Raw genomic sequence first — 12209 nt, forward strand, 5'->3', positions numbered from 1 at the left:
CGTCTCTGCAGCTGCCCGTCGCCAGCTCCGACACCCCTGTCAGCCAAACCCACCTTGGGCGTTTTGGGTGAGCTGGAAGTTCCACGAAGTAGTCCCGTACCTTCCTCTCCATAGTGTACAAGACCTCACGTTTCCAACTCTCCAGCCTGTCACTTTGGATTGGATCTGGATAGCTTCACAACCACAACAAATCCCACAACAACGATCGAAACGCACGGATTGATGACCGATTCGATTTCTTGAGAACCATCGAGATGCGTCAAAGCTACGGCATGGTGCTTTTGGGCACCTTTGTGTCTGCTGCTGCGCCCATCGCTGCAGCTAGCTTGCCTAGAGGTGTCGGTCCTGAATGTGAGTATCGGTCGGCAGTCGACCATCCAAATCCCACCCAGATGGAGCATTTAGGCCATTTCAAGTCCACATGGGAGAAATGGAACAGGGTTTCTTTCTCTACATTCCCTTCCTTTGTTACATGACCAATTGGCCGGAAGCTTTGTCTTGGAGATCCATGATCTGTCACTAACATGATTCCCTGCAGTCGCCAAGTTCTTCGAGCTCAAGCCCTCTTTCAAGTGCATAGGTCACCCCGAAATCAAACTTCGCTTCAGCCAGGTCAATGACAATAGCTGCGACTGTCCTGATGGCTCCGATGAGCCCGGCACCGCTGCCTGCGCGCACCTCGACCCCCTCTCCCCTCAGCAGCCCTTCGCCGGCTCCCTGACGGGCACGACCAATACCTCCAATGCCCTCCCGGGCTTCTGGTGTGCCAATGAAGGTCACATTGGAGCCTACGTGCCTTTCATGTTTGTCAACGATGGTCACTGCGACTACGATATCTGCTGCGACGGAAGCGAGGAGTACAGCAAGGTTGGAGGCCTCAAGTGCGCCAACAAGTGTGCCGAGATCGGAAAGGAGTATCGTCGGGTTGAATCTGCGCGTAAGGATGCCATCGACAAGGCTGCTAAGAGACGCAAGACGATGGCCAAGGAGTCTAGAGAGCTCCGCCGTCGTGTCGAGGCCAAGGTGACTAGCCTGAAGGACGAGGTCGCGGGTCTCGAGACCCGCAAGGAGGAGCTCGAGCAGAAGCTGCACGACATTGAGCGTTCCGAGAAGGGCAAGATTGTCAAGGGCGAGGGATCCGGCGGAAAGCTGGGCACTCTGCTCAATCTGGCCAAGACTCGTGTCACCGAGCTCCGCGAGACCCTTGAGGATGTCGTTGCCCACCGCGACGAGCTCCAGAGCAAGGTGAAGGAGCTTGAGGGTATTCTCAGCCGCTTCAAGGAGGAGCACAACCCAAACTTCAACGATGAGGGTGTCAAGCGCGCTGTTAAGGGCTGGGAGGACTACGCTGCCAACCTTGCCAACGACCCTCTGCCCGATGGCCTCGAGGCCGACATCAAGGAGGTCCTTGTCGAGGACAACGAGTCTTCAGGCATCAACTGGAAGGAGTTCGAGGAGGATGACGTTTCTGACACTGATATCCGTATGCAAGACCCCTGAACAAGATTGATGGTGAAGAAATATGACTGACCATGCCTAGTCTACAACTTCGAGGCCTACCTCCCCGAGGGCATCCGCGAGTTCATCCACGGCAAGCTTTTGTCTTTCAGAGTCTGGATGATTGAGAATGGCCTGATTGCTGATAACAACAACGGCGGTGCCGAATCTCGCCTGGTTAAGGCTGCCCGCGAGGCATTCAACTCGGCCAACAACGACCTCTCTGACAAGAAGCGCCAGCTGGAGATCGAGCAGAAGGATCTGGAGAAGGACTACGGCACTGATGACATTTTCCGCATCTTGAGGGACAAGTGCGTCAGCACCGAGATTGGCGAGTACGAGTACGAGCTCTGCTGGATGGACAAGACCAACCAGAAGTCCAAGAAGGGCGGCGGTCACACTAACATGGGCAACTTTGTCCGCATCGACAAGGAGATGGCTGACGACGAGGAGCGCGTCGATGGCAAGAGTCTCGGCAAGGGCCTCCGCATGGTCATGCGGTACGAGAATGGCCAGGGTTGCTGGAATGGCCCTCAGAGACGTACAGATGTCTGGCTGGCCTGCAGTGAGACGGAGGAGCTTTGGAAGGTCACGGAGTCGGAGAAGTGCGTCTACAAGATGGAGGTGGGCACTCCTGCCGCCTGTGACGAGCTCCTTGAGCCTCCCACGCCCAAGGGCAAGGATGAGCTGTAGAGGCAGCATCGGCACGCAGCGTGTGTCGAGGAAGAATTCAGCATTGGGTCTGCTTAGCTTGGCGTCAGGTTCGTCTGCCTTAGACCGAGTAGAAAGGATGCATTAGGAATGGCCAAAACGTTTTTCGGTACTTGCAAATGGTGTTCTCTGATTTTTCGCGTAGGGTGTGCAACATGGAATAGGAACCAGGGGGTATCATGTTTGTTTGATCATTTGCGTTACAGCATGGCCTTTTTCCAGTTGGGACAGAATTAACCTCTTGATGATGCCATCTTCCTCCGCCTGCTGAGCTCTTCTTGTTCAGCCAAGACCTTGGCTGTTAATGATGCGGCCATTGGGTTGTTGATGTTGCTCGTCTTGCTCTCCTTCTTTGCAGCCTTTGCATCGTCCGTAGCCCTCTTCTTCTCGGGCTTGTCGCCGTTACCATTTTCCTTGGCATCATCCTCTGCCTTGCGCTTCTTCTTGCCGCCAGCTTTCTTGTCTTTCTTCAAGCCGTGGGTAAGACCTGCAGCGGTCAAATCGTCCATTCTTTGCACCAGTTTCCTGAGGTCGCGCTCCTCGGTTGGCAGGATTGGTACGACGTTCTCGCTCTTGAACTCTTCACTGCACTCTGGACATGCCGACTCTTGAATCTCCTTGATAGCAACCTCGGCAAACACATGCCCGCATGGTACCAGGTAGACGGACTTGACTTGCGGGCCCAGCTCCTTGAGAGAGATGGGACAGACCCAGATATCCTGCTTGGTGCCTGGTGGTGTATGCTTGTGGAACTTGAGCTTGACAATATCGCGCAACGACTTGATGCCGGTCGAAGCAAATGTGAGTTCTTGGGATTCGGGATTAGATGGTGGCGACTCGGTGCTGTCGTCGGATGGCATGAGGCCTTGGAGGATGGATTCGTAATTGTATAGGCGACCGCGCCAGTCCGACACAATGTTCTCTTTGTCGAGGGGTTGATTCGACAGAGGATCGTTACTCCAAGCGTGGCCGAGTGACTCGAGGACGTTTGCCTTTAGCTCGCTGACAGTGAGGGCACGGGCGGATTCCTTGACCAGCTCGCGGCGTTTAGGAATGGATCCTCCATCGTTACCCATGGTGAAGAGTGGTTCAGGGAGGTGGGATGATGGAGTTGAGAGGGGTGGACTAGACTGCGAGAATCAGAATGGCGAATGCTGTATTTTATTGTCTCAATATAGAGCAGAGTGGTCTCGCTGCTTGTGTCTTGCCGTTAGTGTCCTAAATGATGCGCGAGTCGTGATGTTGAATCTCGGTGTAGTGTCTTGATCCAGGACTTCAAGTCGCGACAGAAGAAACACCTGGATGCGCATTTCTGAGCGATAAGATAAGAAGATGGGGGGAACTGAACCGGTGAGGTGGACAGGTCCCATGGCACCTTAGGTACCTACCTAAGTACCTACGCAGTATTAGGAATGGCTACAGGGGTAGCAACCGAGGGAAGGCCAGCCGAGAGACTTCCACCCACCAAAGCCACCACTCATCGCAGGCTGCAGCCGCTGAAGCTTCGGGGCAATTGGTTTAGGAATGGGGGTGCCACGGTGGGGCTGAGACTGGCCGAACAGTGCGGGGTGTAGCGGGGCAAGGTCGAATCTGGGCAGCAGTGGCAGCGAAGGTACGCAGTAAAGTGAGCCGGCAGGTACCGTGTGGGAACTGTACACCAAGGTACCTTCCGTTCTTGCGCCGTTGCTCCCCCCATGGTTGACCCTCCATTCCCGTGTCGCACTTTCCGTCACTGCAGACTGCAGACTGACTGCCCTGGCCTGGTCAATTCATCTTTTGAACCTTCCGTCGTCACTTCCATCCCCAAAGACCTCCTTCATCACATACCTCGTTTGTGCAACCCCAGCACTCCCACCTTTTTCCCTTTTCACCTCCACCACTTCGCATCGCGACGGACGGTGGGATTTGGTGCAGCTGTCACTTTGACAATCCCCTCTTTGTGTACCATTCCATCGCGCGCGCGACTCCTCATCTGGACAATCACCCACTGCGAACAAGCACCAAACGACGAGCGCTGAGCACCACGAACCCCAGAAACCCTCGACCCGATCCGATTCCTACTATACTCAGTCGATGTTTCTCCCATTCTGATACTCGAACGCTCGGGTGCGCCAGCCAGTGAGCCATGGCGACCCAACAGCAGATCGCCCTCGAGCGACTTGACAATCTTGTCAGGGACTTGAGGTCTCGGTATTTTCCCTTTTCCCCCCGTCTCCAACGCCAAGTCAAGATCAAGATCGATTCGCCTTTTGCGCAGCTTCTTTCTAACCACCTCAAAGATCCTCAGACGAAGTCAGGAAGCGAGCAGCGCTGCAGCTTAGAGAGCTGGTGCTAGTCTGTCATCGAGGTAAGCCTTCCATCCCCCTCTCGGCACCATGTCATTTTCGCGACGGCGAGCTGACAGCCCACCTTTGCAGACCTTCCCCTCGATCAATTCAACACTATCTACGGTCAGGTCAACAACAAGATTACCCAGCTCATCTCCCACGGAAATGACTCCTCCGAACGCCTGGGCGGCGTCTACGCCCTCGATGCCCTCGTCGACATCGAAGTTTCCGAGCAATCGACAAAAATGTTTGCTCGCTTCAACCAGAACCTCAAAACTATCTTGCGCGGGAAGGATATAAACCCCATGCAGGCCGCCGCGATCGCTCTGGGAAAAATGTGCCGGCCAGGCGGTTCTATGATAAGCGAGCTGGTCGAGTCCGAAACCCAGATGGCCCTCGAGTGGCTGCAGAGCGAAAGAGTCGAGGAACGCCGATACAGTGCCGCTCTTGTCTTGCGCGAGCTTGCTAGGCAGGCACCTACACTCATGTACAACTATGTCGGCTTGGTCTTGGACCTCATCTGGAACAGCTTGAGAGACAACCGCCACCTCATCCGTGCCACCTCCGCAGAAACCGTCGCCGCATGCTTCCGGATCATTAGAGAGCGAGACCAGGAACTCAAGCAGACGTGGATGGAGAAGGCTTACGCCGAACTTATGCGCGGGCTGCAGCACGGCACCGTCGAGTACATCCACGCCTCTCTTCTTATGTTGAAGGAGCTTCTGGAACAAGGCGGCATGTTCATGCAGGACCACTACCCCGAAGCCTGCGAAATCGTCCTGCGCTACAAGGACCACCGCGACGTCACCATCCGCAAGACCGTCGTCTTACTCATCCCAGACCTCGCCAGCTACTCTCCCGCAGAGTTTGACCGAAGTTACCTCCACAAGTTCATGGTGTACCTCTCTGGTATGCTGAAGAAGGACAAGGAGAGGAACGACGCGTTTCTTGCTATCGGCAACATCGCAAACTCGGTCAAGAGCGCCATCGCCCCGTACCTCGACGGTGTTATGACCCACGTCAGAGAAGGGCTTAGCTTGGCAGCTCGCAAGAGAGGTTCGGTTGACGCAGTCTTCGAGTGCATAAGTCGCCTCGCTGTTGCCGTTGGCCAGACCCTCAGCAAATACATGGAGGCTCTCCTCGACCCAATCTTCGAATGCGACCTGACACCAAAACTGACCCAGGCCCTCGTCGATATGGCTTTCTACATCCCGCCGGCCAAGGATACCATCCAGAACCGATTGCTCGATATGCTCAGCATGGTCCTTTGTGGAGAACCTTTCAAGCCCCTGGGAGCCCCTCACCCAAACACTCTTACAGCCGTGCCCGCTGTTCCCAAGGATTCAAAAGATCCTTTGGCCTATGAGCATCGCAAAGCAGAGGTCAAGCTTGCCCTCAACACCCTTGGCAGCTTTGACTTCACGGGACACGTCCTCAATGAGTTTGTCCGTGACGTCGCTGTGAAGTACGTTGAGGATGAAGATCCAGAGACGAGAGAGGCTGCTGCTCTTACTTGCTGCCAGCTTTACGTGCGCGACCCCATTGTCAACCAGACTAGTTATCATGCACTGCAGGTCGTTGGCGATGTCATAGAGCGATTGCTTACTGTGGGCGTATCGGACCCTGAGCCGAATATTAGACGGACAGTCCTTGCTGCCCTTGACGAGCGTTTCGACAGGCATTTGGCCAAGGCAGAGAACATCCGCACCTTGTTCTTTGCCCTCAACGATGAAGTCTTTGCTATCAGAGAGGTGGCAATCTCGATTATTGGTCGTCTTGCCCGATACAATCCGGCATACGTCATCCCCTCTTTGCGCAAGACCCTTATCCAGCTTCTCACCGAGCTTGAGTTCTCTGATGTTGCGAGAAACAAGGAGGAGAGTGCCAAGCTACTCAGCTTGTTGGTCCAAAACGCCCAAGGACTGGTCAAGCCATATGTCGATCCAATGATGTCCGTCCTTTTGCCCAAGGCCAATGACCCCAGCGCTGCTGTGGCTGCGACAATCCTGAGGGCCATTGGCGAGCTTGCCACTGTCGGAGGCGAGGAGGTGTTACCATACAAGGACAAGCTGATGCCTCTCATCATTGAAGCTCTACAAGACCAGAGCTCCAACAACAAGCGCGAGGCTGCGCTGCATGCTCTCGGCCAGCTGGCCAGCAACTCCGGATATGTGATTGAGCCTTACCTGGAATACCCGCAGCTCCTGGAGCTACTCCAAGGCATCATTCGTACAGAAGGCCAACGCGGACCTCTTCGACAGGAAACCATCAAGCTGATGGGTATCCTGGGAGCTTTGGACCCCTACAAGTACCAACAAGTCGAGCAGCGTCGGCCGGATGCTCAGAGACGTGTTGAGACCACGCAAATGACGGACATTTCTCTCATGATGACTGGCCTCACTCCATCCAGCAAGGAGTATTTTCCGACAGTTGTCATCAATGCTCTCCTGCAGATCCTCAAGGACAACTCCCTCTCGAGTCATCATGCATCTGTGATCGAGGCAATCATGAACATCTTCCGCACCCTTGGTCTGGAGTGTGTGTCCTTCCTCGATCGGATCATCCCCGCCTTCCTGGGTGTAATCCGTGCCGCAGACAAGACTCGCCTGGATTCGTACTTCAGCCAGCTGGCTACTCTGGTGTCAATCGTCCGACAGCACATTCGCAACTTCTTGCCTGAAATTGTCGAGATCTGTCAGGAATTCTGGAACACCACGACCAACCTACAATCGACCATCATGAGCCTGGTGGAGGCCATCTCTCGTTCCTTGGAGGGCGAGTTCAAGATTTACCTGGCAGGCTTGCTGCCTCTCATGCTTGGCGTGCTGGAGAAGGACACCACCACACGGCGCACGCCTTCTGAAAAGGTTCTCCACGCCTTTCTTGTCTTCGGGTCTAGCGCCGAGGAGTACATGCACTTGATCATTCCTGTTATTGTCAGGACGTTCGAGAAGCAAGGGCAGCCCCCTCCATTGAGAAAGCAGGCGATTGAGACGATTGGCAAGATTACGTATCAGGTCAACTTGAACGACTACGCCGCGAAAATCATCCATCCCCTCACTCGAATTCTCGGCAGTGGGGATATTGCCCTACGAATCGCAGCTCTAGACACGCTATGCGCCTTGATCCAGCAACTCGGCAAAGACTATCTTCACTTCATGGGCACGGTCAACAAGGTTCTCGCCCTGCACCAGATCCAGCACCAGAACTATGACTTGCTTGTCAACAAACTCCAAAAGGGCGAGGTACTCCCGCAGGATCTCGGCGGCGGTGACCGCTTTGTCGACCGGGTTGACGACCAGGCAGCCTTTGCGGATCTGGGTGCAAAGAAGTTGGAGATGAATGCCATTCATCTCAAGCAGGCGTGGGATACGAAGGGCAAGTCAACCAAGGAGGATTGGCAGGAATGGCTTCGTAGATTCTCCACGACCTTGCTCACCGAATCACCCAACCATGCGCTCCGAGCGTGTGCCGCCCTCGCTAGCTCATACCTTCCGCTGGCCCGCGAGCTGTTCAACTCCGCCTTCGTGTCCTGCTGGAGCGAGCTTTACGAACAATTCCAAGACGAGCTGATTCAAAATATCGAGAGCGCCATCAAGTCGGAGAACGTACCCCCTGATCTGCTCGGCCTACTGCTCAACCTCGCCGAGTTTATGGAACACGACGACAAGGCCCTGCCCATCGATATCAGAGTTCTCGGCCGAGAGGCTGCTCGTTGCCACGCTTACGCCAAGGCACTTCACTACAAGGAGTTGGAGTTCTTGCAGGACCAGAGCAGCGGTGCGGTCGAAGCTCTTATTGTGATCAACAACCAACTCCAGCAGTCTGACGCAGCCATCGGTATTCTCCGTAAAGCACAACTTTACAAAGAGGGAATTCAACTTAGAGAGACGTGGTTCGAAAAGCTGGAGAGATGGGAGGAAGCTCTTGCTTTCTACTCGAAGCGCGAGTCGGAAGTTCCGGAAGACAAGCCCGTTCCCGTCGAGATTATTATGGGTAAAATGCGTTGTTTACACGCTCTCGGCGAGTGGGAAGCTCTTGCTGGTATTGCAGGCACAACCTGGGCCAACTCGTCGCCCGACGTACAGCGCCTCATTGCGCCGCTCGCAACAGCCGCTGCATGGGGTCTGAGCAAGTGGGATTCTATGGACAACTACTTGCAATCCATGAAGCGTTACTCTACTGATCGTTCCTTCTTTGGCGCTATTCTCGCCCTGCACCGCAATCAGTTTAGGGAAGCTGTCAATTGCGTGCAGCAAGCTCGAGAGGGACTTGATACCGAGCTCAGTGCGTTGGTTAGTGAGTCGTACAATCGCGCGTATCAGGTCGTCGTCAGAGTCCAAATGCTGGCCGAGCTGGAAGAGCTCATCGTCTACAAGCAGACGGACGACAAAAAGAAGGCGACAATGCGGCGCACCTGGGAGACGAGACTCAAGGGATGCCAGCGCAACGTGGAGGTTTGGCAGAGAATGCTCCGCCTTCGCAATCTGGTCATTACGCCCACGGAGAACATGCACATGTGGATCAAGTTTGCCAACCTTTGCCGCAAGTCTGGTCGCATGGGCCTGGCCGAAAAGTCTCTCAAGTCCATTATTGGTGTCGAGGCCCCGCTGGAGACCTTGATCCCTTACTGGAACGAGAGACAGCAGCCGAACGCCGCCATGCCGCGAAACATCCCATCGCAAGTCATCTATGCTATGCTCAAGTACGAGTGGGAAGTCGGTCAGCAGCCCGCTTTCCGTACCTCTGGCATTGCTGAGCGCACTCTGTACTGCCTGCGCAAGTTTACAAACGACTCGGCGCACCGCTACGAGGCGACCAAGGCGCATCTTACGGCACAGGCTCCCAACGGAATGGACTTGTCGAGTGACTACGGATTCCCGCACCAGATCGACCCCAGTCTGATGAACCCTCAGACTCAAAAGGCGCTCTACGACCAGACCGTTCTGCTGGCCAAGTGCTACCTGCGCCAGGGCGAATGGCTCATCGACCTGAACAAGGAGAACTGGCAGTACGAGCACGTCCAGGATATCTTGACTTCGTACTCGCAGGCTACCAAGTACAACCCGCGCTGGTACAAGGCTTGGCACGCTTGGGCTCTGGCCAACTTTGAGATTGTCCAGGCCTTGTCTACTCGTGGTGAGAGAACCGATCACATGGTTGTTGAGCATGTGGTCCCGGCTGTCAGAGGCTTCTTCAAGTCAATCGCGCTCTCTGCGGGAAGCTCTCTGCAAGACACACTCCGCCTTCTGACATTGTGGTTCACGCATGGTGCCAGTGCCGACGTTAATGCCGCCGTCACTGAAGGTTTCACCAATGTCAGCGTCGACACCTGGCTGGAAGTCATTCCCCAGCTCATCGCTCGAATCAACCAGCCGACGCGCCGCGTTCAGCAGTCGATTCATAGTCTCCTCGCGGATGTTGGTAGGGCTCATCCGCAGGCGCTGGTCTACCCGCTGACGGTAGCGATGAAATCTTCGCAAAACACCCGCCGTTCGAGGTCTGCTGCTCAGATTATGGATAGTATGCGTCAACACAGCGCCAACCTCGTTTCCCAAGCCGACATTGTCAGCCACGAGCTTATCAGGGTCGCGGTTCTTTGGCATGAACAATGGCACGAGGGTCTCGAGGAAGCATCGCGACTGTACTTTGGTGATCATAACATTGAAGGCATGTTTGCCACTCTTGAGCCTCTTCATGATCAACTCGAGCGCGGTCCAGAGACTCTTCGCGAGATCTCCTTCACGCAAGCCTTTGGCAGAGATCTCACCGAGGCTCGCGAATGGTGCCGCCAGTACGAGGCCAGCAGAGACGTCAATGATCTCAATCAGGCTTGGGATCTCTACTATCAAGTGTTCCGGCGCATCTCACGACAGCTGCCCCAGCTCACTACGCTTGAGCTGCCTTACTGCTCGCCCAAGCTACTGGCCGCCAAGGATCTTGATCTCGCTGTGCCTGGAACTTACCGCAGTGGTCAACCCATTGTCCGCATCATGGAGTTTGAGGGTACCTTCACTGTTATTAATAGTAAGCAGAGGCCTCGCAAGCTCAACATTAGCGGCAGCGATGGTGTTTCATACGCCTTTTTGCTCAAGGGCCACGAGGATATTCGCCAAGACGAACGAGTTATGCAGTTGTTCGGCTTGTGCAATACCTTGTTGGCGAACGATTCTGAATGTTACAAGCGTCACTTGAACATCCAACGATACCCGGCTATCCCCTTGTCACAAAACTCGGGTCTGCTGGGTTGGGTGCCCAACAGTGACACTCTTCACGTGCTAATAAGGGAATACCGTGAAAGCAGGAAGATTCTCCTTAATATCGAGCATCGCATCATGCTCCAGATGGCTCCCGACTACGACAACCTCACTCTCATGCAGAAGGTTGAAGTGTTCGGCTACGCACTGGACAATACTACTGGCCAGGATCTCTATCGGGTATTGTGGCTTAAGAGTAAGAGTTCAGAGGCATGGCTGGAGCGCCGCACCAATTACACACGCTCTTTGGGCGTCATGTCGATGGTGGGATATGTTCTCGGTCTTGGTGACCGTCATCCGTCCAACCTCATGCTCGACCGCGTGACGGGCAAGATTATCCACATCGATTTTGGCGACTGCTTCGAAGTGGCTATGAAACGCGAGAAGTACCCAGAGCGCGTGCCGTTCCGACTGACCCGCATGCTCACCTACGCCATGGAAGTCAGCAACATCGAGGGAAGCTTCCGTATCACCTGCGAGCATGTCATGAGAGTCTTGCGAGACAACAAGGACAGCGTGATGGCTGTCTTGGAAGCGGTATGCTTTTTTCTCCCAGTCCATGTCTTGAATCCTTAAGCTAATCGCATCGCAGTTCATTCACGATCCTCTCCTGACCTGGCGCCTTACTAATGCTGCCAGTCCGGCGGGACCGAACTTCCGATCTGAACGCGAGACTTCGCTTGCTGGCCCGCAAGCTGCCAGAGCACGCCGTCCCTCTGTCCTCGACGCAGACGTTGCACCGTCGGAGCTGCTTGCCACAGGAGATCCTGGTATGCCCGGGGGACCCGTCGCGCGCTCCCGGTCGAGAACAAACTCATCAATGGCGCACGAGGGCAGTGTTGTTAATGGCAACAACGGACCAGACCCCACCGAAATCCAGAATGCTCGGGCCGTCGAGGTGTTGGATCGCGTCTCTCAGAAGTTGACTGGCAAGGATTTCAAGCCGAACGAAGAGCTTGATGTCATCAACCAGGTCAACAAGCTCATCACGGAGGCGACAAAGTTGGAGAACCTCTGCCAGCACTACATAGGATGGTGCAGCTTCTGGTAATCCCAATGTTGTTTTAGGTTTGGGTGAGCGATTGAGCACCCATGGTTCTCAAAGGGCTTTCATATGGATACGAACTCGGTGGGTTCGTGGGAAAGGGTTTCGCTCATGTGAGCGCCCGCGGCGGTGTTCGCGGTATTTCTCTTCAATGTGTGTTTAACTCTTCTGGCATGTTGCCAGGCGTTTTCGTTTTCGTTGGTTTTGTTAGTGTATACCAGGTCAAGGGTCAAGGGCTTTAGCAGTGCATTCTGGACTTTGCAGACGGCCTCTTTTGTTTCTCGAGGTATCATGGCATGGCGTCGTGGTAGACAGAAAATCAATCAATGGGTAATTTCAAAGTAACGAGTTGCATCTAAGTGGTGTCTAAGG

At 54.6% G+C, this 12209-nt stretch overlaps 3 protein-coding genes across 3 annotated transcripts; 2 read left to right on the top strand and 1 right to left on the bottom strand.

Moving 5' to 3' along the window:
* The first annotated feature begins 119 nt into the window (after positions 1–119).
* HER10_EVM0006455 (glucosidase II beta subunit-like protein) lies at positions 120–3538 on the top strand. Its single transcript, XM_035476038.1, has 3 exons — positions 120–351; positions 539–1483; positions 1541–3538. The coding sequence occupies exons 1-3, from the start codon at positions 255–257 to the stop codon at positions 2188–2190; spliced, it is 1692 nt and encodes a 563-aa protein (XP_035334052.1). The 5' UTR covers positions 120–254; the 3' UTR covers positions 2191–3538.
* Positions 2442–3284, bottom strand: HER10_EVM0006747 (uncharacterized protein; the record flags this gene model as incomplete). Its single annotated transcript, XM_035476324.1, has 1 exon — positions 2442–3284. One exon carries the CDS (start codon positions 3282–3284, stop codon positions 2442–2444), a length of 843 nt encoding a protein of 280 aa, XP_035334071.1.
* A 464-nt stretch (positions 3539–4002) lies between the features above and the next one.
* Positions 4003–12145, top strand: HER10_EVM0005898 (FAT domain-containing protein). The gene is made up of 4 exons (XM_035475500.1): positions 4003–4398; positions 4488–4555; positions 4626–11329; positions 11385–12145. The coding sequence occupies exons 1-4, from the start codon at positions 4334–4336 to the stop codon at positions 11841–11843; spliced, it is 7296 nt and encodes a 2431-aa protein (XP_035334014.1). The 5' UTR covers positions 4003–4333; the 3' UTR covers positions 11844–12145.
* Positions 12146–12209: the final 64 nt, after the last annotated feature.

Source organism: Colletotrichum scovillei (assembly GCF_011075155.1).
Source record: "Colletotrichum scovillei strain TJNH1 chromosome Unknown Contig00005, whole genome shotgun sequence".
In the NCBI taxonomy this organism is placed as follows: domain Eukaryota; kingdom Fungi; phylum Ascomycota; class Sordariomycetes; order Glomerellales; family Glomerellaceae; genus Colletotrichum; species Colletotrichum scovillei.

Excerpts from the sequence above, each read along its gene's own strand:
- HER10_EVM0006455 (XM_035476038.1), top strand. The coding sequence starts at position 255 with ATGCGTCAAAGCTACGGCATGGTGCTTTTGGGCACCTTTGTGTCTGCT. Across the intron at positions 352-538 it reads TAGAGGTGTCGGTCCTGAAT|TCGCCAAGTTCTTCGAGCTC; the intron begins GTGAGTATCGGT and ends GATTCCCTGCAG. Across the intron at positions 1,484-1,540 it reads CGTTTCTGACACTGATATCC|TCTACAACTTCGAGGCCTAC; the intron begins GTATGCAAGACC and ends GACCATGCCTAG.
- HER10_EVM0005898 (XM_035475500.1), top strand. The coding sequence starts at position 4,334 with ATGGCGACCCAACAGCAGATCGCCCTCGAGCGACTTGACAATCTTGTC. Across the intron at positions 4,399-4,487 it reads GTCAGGGACTTGAGGTCTCG|ATCCTCAGACGAAGTCAGGA; the intron begins GTATTTTCCCTT and ends ACCACCTCAAAG. Across the intron at positions 4,556-4,625 it reads GGTGCTAGTCTGTCATCGAG|ACCTTCCCCTCGATCAATTC; the intron begins GTAAGCCTTCCA and ends CCACCTTTGCAG.